Source organism: Harpia harpyja, chromosome 5, assembly GCF_026419915.1.
Source record: "Harpia harpyja isolate bHarHar1 chromosome 5, bHarHar1 primary haplotype, whole genome shotgun sequence".
Taxonomy (NCBI): domain Eukaryota; kingdom Metazoa; phylum Chordata; class Aves; order Accipitriformes; family Accipitridae; genus Harpia; species Harpia harpyja.
In genome coordinates, this window is record NC_068944.1 from 53,268,416 (window position 1) to 53,282,148 (window position 13,733).

Below are 13,733 nucleotides of genomic sequence, written 5' to 3' on the forward strand. Positions count from 1 at the left end.
AACATCTAACAGTTCTTGCAACTGCTGCAAGAACAAGGGTGCATGTACCTCATGACAAGCACAGAAAATGCAGACATGAACAATTATTACCTTTACACCACTCTCTTGAAACTAGCCTGAATTACACATGGCCTGCTCCAGAGCTCTTATCAACTAAAATTCCAAGCATAAAAGCTAACTACACTTCCGTCCCCTCTGCTGACGTAAGGCATTCTCTCAACATTTAGCCCACTGAAATGGGAAATATTCAACTTAGACAATTAAAATGCCCCCCATGCCAAATTTTAAAGAATTTGTCTTCATCTCAGTCTGACGTTCCAGGGCCCACACATTCAGATCTGTAACCATCGTTCAAACTAAGTTTGGCTTAAAGCTACAGGACTCTAAATTATAATTCTGAGTGACTACACAGCACCGTGAATTAGCTCTTCACTTCATAAGTCACGTTGCTAAAAAAAGTTAAGAGCACCATTCTTTACAAATTCAGAAGTGTGTCCAGTTCCTAATACATGCTTGTATCTTCTCTGATCCTTTCTTCCAACAAGCTTTTTGATGACTGATCAGAAGCAGCTGAGAAATACAGAAAGATTTGAAAGTATGATTTTCTCAGGATATTTTGCTTAAATTCTTAAATCCCCATTAGCAAGATAGCCTCTAAAAAAACAAATGGTGTAAGAGAAGCCAAGTTTCTGCAATTCTCTGATCTTTTCATAGAGAGATGAAAATTTTGGAGATTATGCTTTTAAATACTAACCTCAAAATTCTTCCCCATGCACTATTCCCTGCATTTGACATAGGAGCAGCTTTCTCCATTCTTCTAATTTTGCTCAGCGGATATTTTGAGGACAGGGAGATAATCATCTTATCACTATCTTGTTGATTTTAGGAAAGTCATATTGTGACAAAGCTGCTGTTCCAGGGGAAAACTTAAGGCCCAAAGCCAAAAGCTGGGACTGAATTCTAGTTATGCTGGCATGGCAACAAAGGGGATCCAAACAATGTGCAGAGCCACAGAAAGATTTGGTGACTGTCTTTGAAGGGATCCAGGCCAAGTCTGTAATAATACTCATGATAGCTCAAAAAAACCTTCCAGTTCCCTTCAGTAAGGCATTTCTTGTCCCTCCACCTGATAGCTATATTCTCTCCATCTTCCCTTAAATCCACCTTTGTATCTACTGAAGACAGGAAAGCTAGGGGAGAAAAACACCAAAACACCAACCCACACCCCCCACCCCCGAAACTAGGACTTTACAAAGGGTGGGAGAGGGGAAAAGAAAAACATCTGATAAATTTAGAATAGCCATATATTTTTCTTTTGCCCATCTTTACTCCTTACACACACACAGCCTGATAATAAATTTTGATAATCGGGAAGAAACTGTGTGTACAGCTTCCCTCAGAATGAATGAGGAAACTGAAAGAATTATTACTGCTAAACCTGAATCCTTGAAAATAGTCTCTATACAGAGTATTTCCTAAGTTCCTCATTTTTAAAGTTCTGGTATTAGATAATTTCATTTTCTATATATTGCAGACTATATGCTGTGTGTTTGCATGCAACTCCCAGGAGCTATATTATACTAAATATATTGGGATAGTAAGTTCATTTCCCAACACATCCCCTGCCACCCTTTGGAAAGGGGAGTTCTCTTTATATCTGCAGTTTCAAAATTAGGTCTCTGTCTCTGCACAAGAAAGAGTATTTAATCTTTATTTCTTGTTTACAAATTTTAATTTTCAGTAACTTAACAAGTTAAAGAAAAATGCATAAAAGATTATTGTCTTTACATGGAGCACGGCTCTCTTCAATAGCGGATATATCACTACTCAAAAGTAAAGAACCTAGCAATTTATGTTTTTTTCGTTGTAAAGAAGCAACAATAGTTCCATTCAATAGGCAAGTTTCTACTGCAAAACTTTCACTTTAATCCCTCCAACTTTTTGAAAAATGTTTAATATCTTGCATCTAATATAACTCTGTTTTTCTTTATTTTCTGACCATGTAATACCCTTCTGATTTCTGGTTTCCTTCTTCTCTCCTTCATTGTCTCCAGTAGTTCAAATAGACATATTAGAGCACACTTAACTAGGACAAATGAAAAGTATATTTTACTGTCAATGTATGAATATCCTGGTTATATCATCTATCATTACATAAAGCCTAGTTACTCACATGACAGCAAGATATGATCATAACAAACTATAAATTATGTTGTACTAACTGTGGAAATATCACACAAGAAGTACGCAAGTCTGGATTTGTTTTACAGCAGCCTATTATATTGCACTGCAGATGGCTACCCTGTCCAGGAAAGCAGCTTTGCAGTTGCTGAACGTTATATGATATGTTGCCTTTCGTGGTGAAGCTGGTATAAGTTCCTTCTTCCCATATCAGTCTTGGTTGCTAATTCTACTACCACAGTGTATCTTACCACTCAGCTGGTGGGCAGCCCAGATTCAAGATGAGTAACACTGGTTAGGGATGTGAACTTCTTCAACAGGCTAGTGTATCACACAAGCACACTATACGCTTTTGCTTGCTTTCAGTCTATGGCAACTGACTCCACGTTATCTGACTATTGCTACAATCCAATAATGGTTTCTCCACTGATAGACTTTAAAACTAAAGAAGTATGGAATTCATGGCTGCTGCATTTGGCGCTTCTGAGCGCAGAAATAAAGCCCTTGAGGACAGTGTTCTGCTCGGTACATAGTTCTGGTCACTACCACACAGAAGGTCATGAATCTATAAGAAGAGGAAGCCAAAAAAAAAAAAACCACCAACCCCAAGAAACCCTGAAGAATCATGAGAACAAGCAATGTCAGACTAAAGAACCTCTCATCTTTTTTTTTTTTTGTTATTGTTGTTTTAAAAGTCCTGAGAGCTTTGAACAGTTTAAGATTACAGTAGTAAAGTTACTTTGCTAAAATGCTGTTCCCTGCTTTGCTATCATACCATCTCCATGCATAACTGTAAAAATTGCATGACCACAGCCAAAGGGAACTCTGAGTGTGCATAATCAGCTAGGGAAATGCTAGGGAAGGTCTTATGCCAGCAGCAGAGTAGAAGACATCATCCCACATTGCAAGCAAGAACACCAAGCAAAAGGTGTTGTCCTCAGGAGATGCCAGTGTCCCAAAGCTGCAGACCAGAAAACACAAGCCATCTAGCACTAAACAATCACAGAAGTCTCAGCAACAAGTTTACCTGCAACATGTTTACTGCTGGGCAGTGCGGTACTGGGCCAATAGGTGACAATTTGCGTGTATACCCACCATGATGGATGTATAAATGAACACTTCTGGAACCAGTGTCAGATCAGATATATGGACAATTTCTCTTCTGATACATTTACATCAATCTAGTTTTCTTAACCAATCCCCATCTCCTGAGATGAACTGATCAAACAGGTACAGATGACACCTAAACAGTAAAGAAACTATCCTGAATTGAGAAACAGCTTGGCTATAAACTTGTCTATTCACTATTATAAACTATTCTGTCTATAACATTCCAGGGAGAAGGAGGTCATTTTAAATCATAAAGAGCTAGCAAAGTAATTTGATACTATTTTGAATAAGAAATTACAAAAAAATTTACAAACTTGTAAAATCTAACTTGCAAACAATGCAGTAATAAATTATTTGCACTCAGGCAACCAGTAACACCTTATTTGTACTAAGGTGTACTTGGTAATTATTAAGAGCTACAGATGTTTGTGCAGTATCTTTTACCCAAAGACTTAACTGCTTTACCAGCTGTTTATAAAAGCATTTGAAGGGCCCACTGAACCACAGCTATACGTGCAGCTCCACTACTAAAATAGACAGTAAAAATACCCCTGACTGAACTGTATTTTCCAGTTGAACCTGTGAAGTGCAATAATAGAAATGAATGCAATAACAGAAATTACAATTAATACTTCTACTTTTGCAGATATCCAAGTAATTATAGCGATAACACACTTCATTATGAGATGTCAGGCCTGAATGTTTTTAGTTGTATTATCTAGAAACCAAAAGTAGGCAGTTAGATTGAAATTGGACAATATGACAAATCCTGAAAATAACATTTTTTAATCCTCTGATTAAAAGTGATAGGCAATTGATTGCTACTGTCACAACTGAATGAAAAGTGGATTTTCTCTTATAACATTCAAATTAATTGGTTAAGGAGTTTTATTCATATGAAGTAACAGGAGGTATCAGACTAACCTGTAACAACGTTCTAGAAAGCTGAAGGAGCCAACAAAAATTCCTATTATGAAAATAAAACTGACTTAAATGAGCAAAGAGTCTAAACCTTATAGACCAATGTACTCAGTAAACATTAACACCCCAGAGAAGACAGAGAAAATACATTCAAAGCTATATGCAAATAATAAATACAGTTAATATCATAGGCATGAAAAACATTCAAAAACATCTGTTGAGAGGCATAGGGTGAACACATTAACCCTGTTATGAAATACAGTTACAATCCGTTTTCATGGTTAGCTCAAAGATAGTATTTGAGTACAACTTCCAACAAAGTTCCTTGTGGAAGACGCATTAACAGATGTTAGTGATGGATGAAAGAAAGTACTCCTGAACCAAAAACCAAACAGGAGGTGAGCTGTAACAGAATAAAACTCTATATCCAGCTTTTCTGTTCACCTGTGTCAGGTTCAAACAATGAAATCTCAGTCCACCTAGAATGTTGTGTCTAAGTATGCAGGTGAAAGACCTATTCACTTCCACACACGAGATAGTAAGGCCAAAGGAAAAAACAAAGCAACATTCTCCTGGATTAAAAATACCAACAGAAAGCAAGCTGCAAACTCAGATAATAAGCATAAATTAAATTAATTATGTATGTTTTATATAAATAAAAAAAATATATATTAAAAACGTTGTGTGGTGGTGCATTTCTTCCCCTCTCTCTGGGCTGACCTACGAATTCGGGAAGTCTCGCCAGGCCTTAGCGTAAGTGTAATGAGTTGGGCGGTTAAGTGTCCCTTGACCGTATCAGGAACTCTTGCATGGCTAAGACAGGGAGTCGTGCTGACCATTCCAAGGACTCCTGCTGCCCAGCAGAGGTGGGGGACAAGAGCAGAGATAATTAGTTCTCTCCTGACAACCTTGGGACATATCTCAGTCCTCTCCTTGCAGCCTTGGAGCATCCCGTATCTGAATCTTAAGTCATTCTCTGACAGCCCTGGAGCCCTCATCTGAATCGTAACTCATGCAAAATGGTACCAGTGCAACTGGAATTCTAGTAATTTGCTGATGACTAAAGCCAATCATCTCCCAAACCTATATACAGTGGTACTAAGTGAGACCCTCTGAGCTCTCCTGGACCACAGCAGGCTGCAGACAGCATCTCCCTCTGAGTGGGACACCTCTCAGAGCTCGCAAGCTGAAAAGTTTGCGAAGATTGGAGGTCTGTTGCCAAAAGCCAACAAGACTTGGGCTGATACTGTCCACTCCTTGAGGCTCAACCCTTCACCCATTGAGAAAGATGCTGAAGCATTTGATATGAATATTTTCACTGAACTCGAGGGGAATTTTTAACAGGTATGCCTCTTTTACTCGCTTATGTATCTCTTAGTGTCTTTATGCATGTGTGTGTACTAACCTGAATATTTTATAGCAAGTATATTAAAAATATTGCTTTTCAAATCTATACTTAAATTACTGTTGTGAACTTTATTCGACTGTGAATGAATCTCAGGCTGCTATTATACTTATAATCTCTTTGGATATAAACCATTGACCATTGACTGAGACTAGGAGTCGATCCAGCTGCACCTAGACTCCGACAGGAGTTTAGAAAGCAAGGGGGTCTTCTCTGAACCTCGTGACTCAACGGGAGGATCTCCCCAACTTTTTCACATTCCCAATCTCTGTACAAATCACGAGAAAGCAATTCTAACTCGATTTTTCTTTGTATGTTTCTCTTTTACCCTATTGTGTCTTTGGTCTCTGTATACATAATTTTAGTTTGATTCTGACTTTATTTTCTTTCGTGCATTTCATCCATGTATTAAGTAATAGAGTGAACCTTGCCATCGAATTTTGTGAAGTCACACTTTTATTTAAATTCCTATTAAATCATTTTTACTAACACCATTGTAGGCGATTCTTTAAGCAGTCCAAACCACTCCATTTCGTGACAAGTTGAAAAAGGCAATGTAGGTAAAAACCTCAGTTCTGGCCAATCCTGCTGACTAGCAACACTGAGAAGATACTAAGTATAGTTCAGAGATCTGCCTGTCTGTTTTTTCTTCATATTCAAATTATTTGTATTTTTTTGTTATTGCTTATAGATCCTCAGAATGTAATGAGGACAAGTAGAAGCCAAGCACCTTTAAGAGCTGCAATAATATCCTTCCAAACACATTTATGATTTTGTTTTCAATTACTGTTAAATAGTTTAGGAATTTTAAAGTAACTCTCATTTTTAAAGAGCATGCAGACTTATCTGATAAATTCTCTGGCAGCATGTGAGGAAAAGAACTAATGACAATGTCAAATAAATTACCTCCCCTCCACACATCTGTTGTCAGTGTCAACAAGTACTATATTCTGAATACAAAACAAAGGTACCAAAGAGATTGCTGTTCTCTTTGCCTCTTAAAAACAAGCAAACACTGATTCATAAAGCAGTCGTAAAGTTAATTTTCCTACAAAGATATGTATTTATGGAAAAACATCATTTTCCAGTCTTCACAACTCATAATCGTGATTAGTAAACGGCATGTTGAACAGCATGTTCAATATCTTACACCTCATATTGTCTTAAAATTACAACATATAGGTGGGTTTCACTCAACAACAGTTGCTACAATCTTATGAAAACGTCTTTAGAAATATCTCATTTTGTAGAATTTCAGAGTCCCTTACACTTTACTATTATTAGTGAAATTTTAGGAAAAAGTTTATTTTGAGAAGAAGCCTAGAAAAGCAAGTATTTTTTTAAGCCAGATATGCTATAATTTTTAGATTGATGCTATCTAATCAAATCCTTACTTGTCTACTCCAGGAAACAGACACCACGTGTCAGATAACAAGGGTTTTTTTGAAAGAATGCGCAGCATTTTCAGGGCTGGGTTTCAGAAAGATTAGCTCTATGAACAGTGCAGTTGTCCAATGGTCCACAGGTGTTTCACAAGAATTATAATGGAAACTGGGGTATTTATTTACACATTCCACTGCTGCACTGGAAACCCAAACACAGCAGTTTTGAGCATGATATAAAGCTAACAAAGAGTTTATCATCTGCATTAAATGACATGGAGACAATAAACCAAATTAATGCATACACACAGACTTTTTCAATCTTTACATTATTTTAATGCCCCTTTAACAGAGAAGTCTTCTTTGGCTGCAGAGACTGGCAGTCAGATATAATTCCATTACAATATTAACAATAATAAAAAACCCAAACTGACTCTGGCTTTCACAACTGGTTTCCATTACTTCTGAATTTCATACCAGAAACAGCTTTAACAAAACAATTCCTTTTCACACAACAAAGGAGGTTATGGTTTACACAATCTACGTAATTGCTACATTAGCTATAATGAATAGCAGACAAAAGTGACGTAAAGGGCAGAAGCTGTCTTGGAAAATCCAAGTTATCAAGAAATTACTTAAGATTTAACGGAGCCTCGATGCAGGATTGTTTTCACAGTACATCACCAGTGAACCTGATGACCATAACTACATTGACATTAGATATCTTTATTTTATACCACATTTCATCATAGCTTTACAAAGACTTGCAGGTTAGCCCCATTCTACAGACATAGAAAGGCTTTGGCACAAAATGGCTTGTTCAGTCACTCAGAAAGGTAGCAGCACAACATTAACAAAAACAGCTCAACCAGTCTCACTCCACAACTTTCTGGTTATTTTTCTGAAGTCATCACAGAGAACCCATACCAGCTGCACCCAGAATTCATGATACTGAAAAAGCATTTAGTATCTTTTCCACTTCACGGCACTTTTTATTGGGAAGACTGCTGATTTCTCAGATTATTTTGGAAATAAATCTACTATTTATCTTTCAAGTGCACTGCTAGACAGAACCAGCAGACAAAAATTTTTGCAGATGTACCTATAGGGAAGCAGGACCACTCAAACAACTTGTCCCATATACACTGAAAATTTTCTGCAAGTATGAGCTTCATCAGAAGAACTGGAAGTTGCAGCAGATAAACACAAAAGCCATGAGATCAGAAGGACTTAAGACATACAAGGAGGCTGAATTTTCCCACATTAGCTCTGCCAAACAGAGTGCATATACTGTGCGTCACATAACATGATAATGGCAGCATCTTCTCAGGGCTATCACAGGGGACCAATCAACCCCCATTTTCTGGGGGTGAAACCCAACAAGAGGAGTCAATGGGAACAGCTCTCCAGAGCACCTTACAGAATGAAGGGTGTTGCTGCCTACTGGGGCCTGGAGCTCATAAGATGCTGGAAAGGGCATCTGGAGATTGCACAAGGCTTATAATGAGATTTTTGAAGGAAAAAAATCAAGGACAAGCAAAATGGACAGATGAAGGTGGTTCAGGGAGGAACAAGCACAGGAAAATAAAATGAAAAAAGCAGCCACCTTTAAACAGGTGACTGGTCAGTATGCTTGTCCAGCAATGCACTGCACCCTATTGCCACAGTCTGTCCCATCTTCTTATTGGACTACATTTCTAGTATTTTCCTGGGTGAAGGGACGCTATTCTGCATGCATAAGTGTGTACAGAAGTGTACATGCCAGCAGCTGGAGCTGGACCACACACAGGTCATAGGGCCCAGGTACCTCATGTGCCAGCAAGCAGAGAGGCCAGAACCCATGCATACTGCCTGGGTACATGTGTCAGTGTGTGATCACTAGCAAACACCAAACTGGACTAGCTGGCAAGTAGTTTAAGAGGCTTGAGAGCCAAGTATTGGAGCAGCCACGAGTCTGGGACACATATTGGAGAGACCAGAGGGTCTGAGAGTTGGCTACTGGAGTGACCAGGAAGTCCGAGTTACTGGAGAGACCAGGACATCTAGGGGTTGGCTACTGCTAAGTCTGGCTACCAGAGAGACATGTTTGTATGTATACATCTCTTGCACACAAGGCAACTGGGAGACCAGTGGATCCAGGAGCCCACCACGAAACAGACTAAGTGTCTAAGGCCAGTTACTGGAGGGACCTATAGTGTGTTTTTACCCGTGGGGGCGCAGCTCTGAATACCAGCAACTGGACTGGGAGCTGTCGGCCTTCGTGGTTCATATGCCCACGTGCCCGCAGCTGGGATGTCCAACAAATCAAGGAGCCAGCTACTGAATAGACTGAGTGCATAAGATCAGTTACTGGAGGGATCTATATTCTCTGCATGTGTGTGTGTGTGTATCTATATATAGATATATGTATATTCATTTATTTTCCACAAACAGGCTTTCACCCTGATCAGCCAGAGAGGAGAACAGGATGTGTCCATTGGCCCTGCTTGTGTTTGCCCAAGTGCTGTCTGTGTTGGCCTATGTTACCAGCCATCTGTATATGTATATATGTATTGTACATATGTGTGCCTATTGGGAATACATGCTCAGCCTCACTATTGGCTGGACCTTGGGACACAGCTATGGCAGTTTTGCTTCTATCAGGCTTCCAGATTTAGCAGCTCTTATCACAAACAAAATTAAACATAACTTTGTTAAAGCCTTCTGACTTACAATTCCAACCATTATGGAATCAAGGTGATATGCAGTCATGAAATGCTCTTTTAAAACTCCACTCACTACACAAAGTATTACCAATTAAATGAACCCTAAAACAAAGAGAAAGGTCATTATCAATGTAATTAATTATGAGGAAACAACAGTGAATTAACTGTAAGACAGACGTTGAAATGCCTGAGCTGGCTCCAGGAGGAGTGATTTCATCCAGCAATGTTAGTAACCCAGTTCAAATGCAACGCTTTCAAGATGCACTTGGCTCCTGAGGTCATACACCTGCATTCACACAATGCAGAACGTCCCTGTGCTATATCTGTGGTCAGGGCACACAAAGAGTGGGAAATGAAGACACTCAACCCCACAGAGTCATTCAGGTCCATCAAAGTGGACTTGCTACACTTCAGACACTTCAGTATCTTTGCTTACTACCTAGCTTTTCAGAGTAATTATCCATTACTGGGGGTAACAACTGAGAAAGCGTGCACACATGAATGAACAGAGCCAGTTCGGCTCTGATGCAACACTAGAGTTAGCAGCCCATGCTTGAACCTTGAGTGCCCACTGGAGACACTGAAGAAAACAGCTCAGATCTTGCACTGAAGAAAAGAAACCCTCATGAATTCTGTAAAACGTGAATCCACTCAGAACCATTAGCATTCTCCACGTGAGGCCAACAAGGTCTCCAAATTACAACACTTTTCCACTATTTAGGGTATCCTGACTCTCGTCTTGATACTCTGGATTAGAGTGAGTTCACTATAGTACTCTTCTGGAAGACACACACCTCAACAGCAACACTACCAAATGACTTCTAAAACATTAACTTTTTTTCCTTTTCTATTTAAAAAAATCATTTAATGTTTGTTTTTTTCACTCTCTACCCAGTAGAACACCAAATAATGCCACCATTGCATGACCCTTGTATTAGTATTTCATAAAGGTTTAGTAAGTAGTGTATCATTCATAAGCTTTAAAATTATCTTATGATACATGGCAGTAAATAAGAAAGAGCATCTTACCAGCTTTGGGTGTATTTAGTGTTTTCATTTCCACCTTGCTACACTTTTTAACACTGAAACACACTTCTGTAGTCTTTACTTTTCCAGTTGACTCCACAGACTGTGTAAAATCTGCATTTTGATTCTGGCCATATATTTCAGAAAGCAATGAAGCACTTCCCTCTTTCTCATCAATCTGCAACAGAGAAACAAGTTTACTATAGCATTTCCTTCATGCAGTTGAAGAGAAATGGAGAAAAGAGCAATGAGAAGGGATCTTAATAGATACTAATCCTCATTATCAAACTATCTACATAAATATAAACATCCCTACACAAATGTATGCATCCCAGTGTTCACAACAAAAAGTGCATGCACACAATACCAAACACCACTCGTGCAAGTAGTTTATGAATTGCATTTAATAGATGTCTTCTGTAGATAAAATCAATAAAAATTGTGATGCTTTTTTTGGTTGATATTAAAGGTTTTGGAGAAAGTTCCTCGCAGCAAAACTACAACTCAATGTACTGACATATCATTACTAAGTATCTTAGTTTTTTAAGTGCTTTTTCCAAAGCATTTCAAACATTTGAATCCAAAGTTCAGGCCAAGGAGCAATCCATACCTCCGCCACACTGAGAACTGTATTTGGGATCAATACTAATTACTTTTATTTATGTGAAAAACATTTTTCTGCATCCACTTCACAGAGTGAGAGAAACCTACCTGAGAAGCAAGATCAAATGTAGTAAGAGCAAAGGTATCAAAATCTAGTCTGAACAGACTGATTATTTAAGCAGAGATTGTTTGTGGTGAGCTCAGATGCTATCTTTTAGTAACAATACTGTACAAACAAATTTATTTTTTAGTGGACTGTTCAGTTTACCTCCTTTAATTTAATTTCTTGGTCCATCTCTTTCATTTCATTCTTGAGACAAACTGTGATACTTTTTCCTGGTGGTATAAACCTTGGCTTTTTGGCTACATTTCCTAGCACTTGACTTGGAGCTGCTGATCGCCTCATATTTAGTTGTACTGCTCTGGAGGGTGGAGAGGAAGGAAGGAAGCAGATAAAGACAACTGTAGTCAGAATAGGCTTTAAATATAAAAACATATCCATAGATAACAATATAAGCACTGTTTTAAAAATAAAAGATAGCATAAAAGATTTTCAAATAACAATCTTAATTCATAAGCATAATACAACTTAAGAAGAAGTAGTATTGTTGCAATGCATTAAGTACTAAGAAAGATTGACTACAGCGAATTCTGCCATTTAACACTTCGTTTTTCATTTGAAAAGCCAATAATGTGGTTCTCAATAGCAAGAAATGCTCTGGAGATGCGCAAGGTAGGGCTGCTTACCAAACTTACACCAGTTTATAAAAAGAAAGACAATCTGAAACAGAGCTAACTATTCTAAACACTTAGAACATGATTTTGAAAAGCCCATTATTAGTGCACAATGAACAATGAATGTTGAAGGTATGTCTCATATCTGAGAGTAGTACTTTGCATTAAACAGTCAATTATATTAGTCATTCAGATTCACTATAATAAGATTAGAATTCAGCACAAAATTATCTCAAAATTACAGTGGAGATTATCACTCCACGTTATATCCACCTGAACAGTGGAAGGAACGTATTATAGCTTTTCCCTCAAAATATAAGACCATTATTCCCCTAAACAACCTCAGGACAAAACCAAACATACACCAATGTTAATATGACAAAGCATACTTGCAACCACTAGAATAACAAGTTATAATCTTAATACTTTAAAGTAGTAGAAACAAGACAAGAAAAGGAAATTCCAATAGAATAACCCAGCTGCCGGAATGATGAAGACAAGCACGGTACAGCAATTTATGGAACATATTTTGGTTTAATTCTCCATTCATACATGGCCTGTTTATTTTAATTGATCCCCCCAACTATTAGGTAAAAATAAACCATAATATGGATTGCAGACACAAACTTCTCTACCTCTCTACCATCTTGAAAGCATGTTTGCATCCTGTTGCAACAGCCAGTGTGTTTCTGCACTTTTTTTGACGCTACTCTGCACTCCAGTGGCTTACTAGGGCACAACAACCTTTCTTTTCAAGATTTGCGCAGAAGTAGTAACGAAGTACCATCAAAATACTTCGCAAACATGCAGACACTAACGTGAGTACTGCTATCTCCTTCATAGAGAGCAGTTCACGTAAGTTAGGCCTACTTACACCTTACACCTACACTAACACTTAGGTTACTTACACCTACTGACAACGGTGTTAGCATATGAACTTTAGTTAACCCTATGCAATAAGGAGTAGCTTGGTTATTATAACAGGAGTATCTGTAGGGTAAACAACTGATAGTCACTGTGAAAGCTGCAAAGGTCCCAAGAACCTTCCAGAGGAGCAGACTGTGAGTGCCAGTGCTGACCACAGCCAGGTTCGGGTGCCATGTGAATTTGAACAAGTTCTCTACCCAGTCCTATAATGCATGGTGACACTTGGGAAGACAACCCAGGACACCCCTCGACTCCACATGAGGACTACACATAGCATGGCTGAACTGCTACGCTAACCCTGCCCACTTCACTCCTAGAGCTTGTCACGTTTCCTGCGGAACAGGGGAGTTGTGCAATTCATAAATTGCATGTGTCTGTGATTAAAGTGTTTTGGTTTCCAAATCCATTTGGACTTTGCACTGTCATTTGGTCTTAAACCACAAAAAAACGACTCATTAAGAGATTTGCAACTTAGTAAGAAATTTAAAGCTATAACCCTTGATAACTCAGTAACTTCGCTCCCGTTAAATTTAAGAACATGTAAGAATATCACCAGTACTACCTACTTGCAACTACAAAAACTATTAGAGGTTTGTGCTTTTAAAATGTAATATTGCTTCCAGCAACACATCCCTCTCTGTCTTCAAAATATAAGCTTTGATAAAATATAATTAAAATATAAAATACAAAAAATTATAAACAAGATGTTTGCATTTTGTATCTTTACCGTACTGTACA

The 13,733-nt window shown here is 38.2% G+C and overlaps 1 protein-coding gene across 1 annotated transcript in view; it reads right to left on the minus strand.

Moving 5' to 3' along the window:
* Nucleotides 1-13,733, minus strand: part of RAD54B (RAD54 homolog B) — a 71,434-nt gene that overhangs the window by 56,720 nt on the left and 981 nt on the right. The window contains exons 2-3 of the mRNA XM_052788413.1: nt 11,602-11,755; nt 10,734-10,908 (exon numbers count right to left, since the gene is read on the minus strand). Coding sequence (XP_052644373.1) covers nt 10,734-10,908; nt 11,602-11,739 — 313 coding nt within the window. The 5' untranslated portion in view covers nt 11,740-11,755. The remainder of the gene's footprint in view (nt 1-10,733; nt 10,909-11,601; nt 11,756-13,733) is intronic.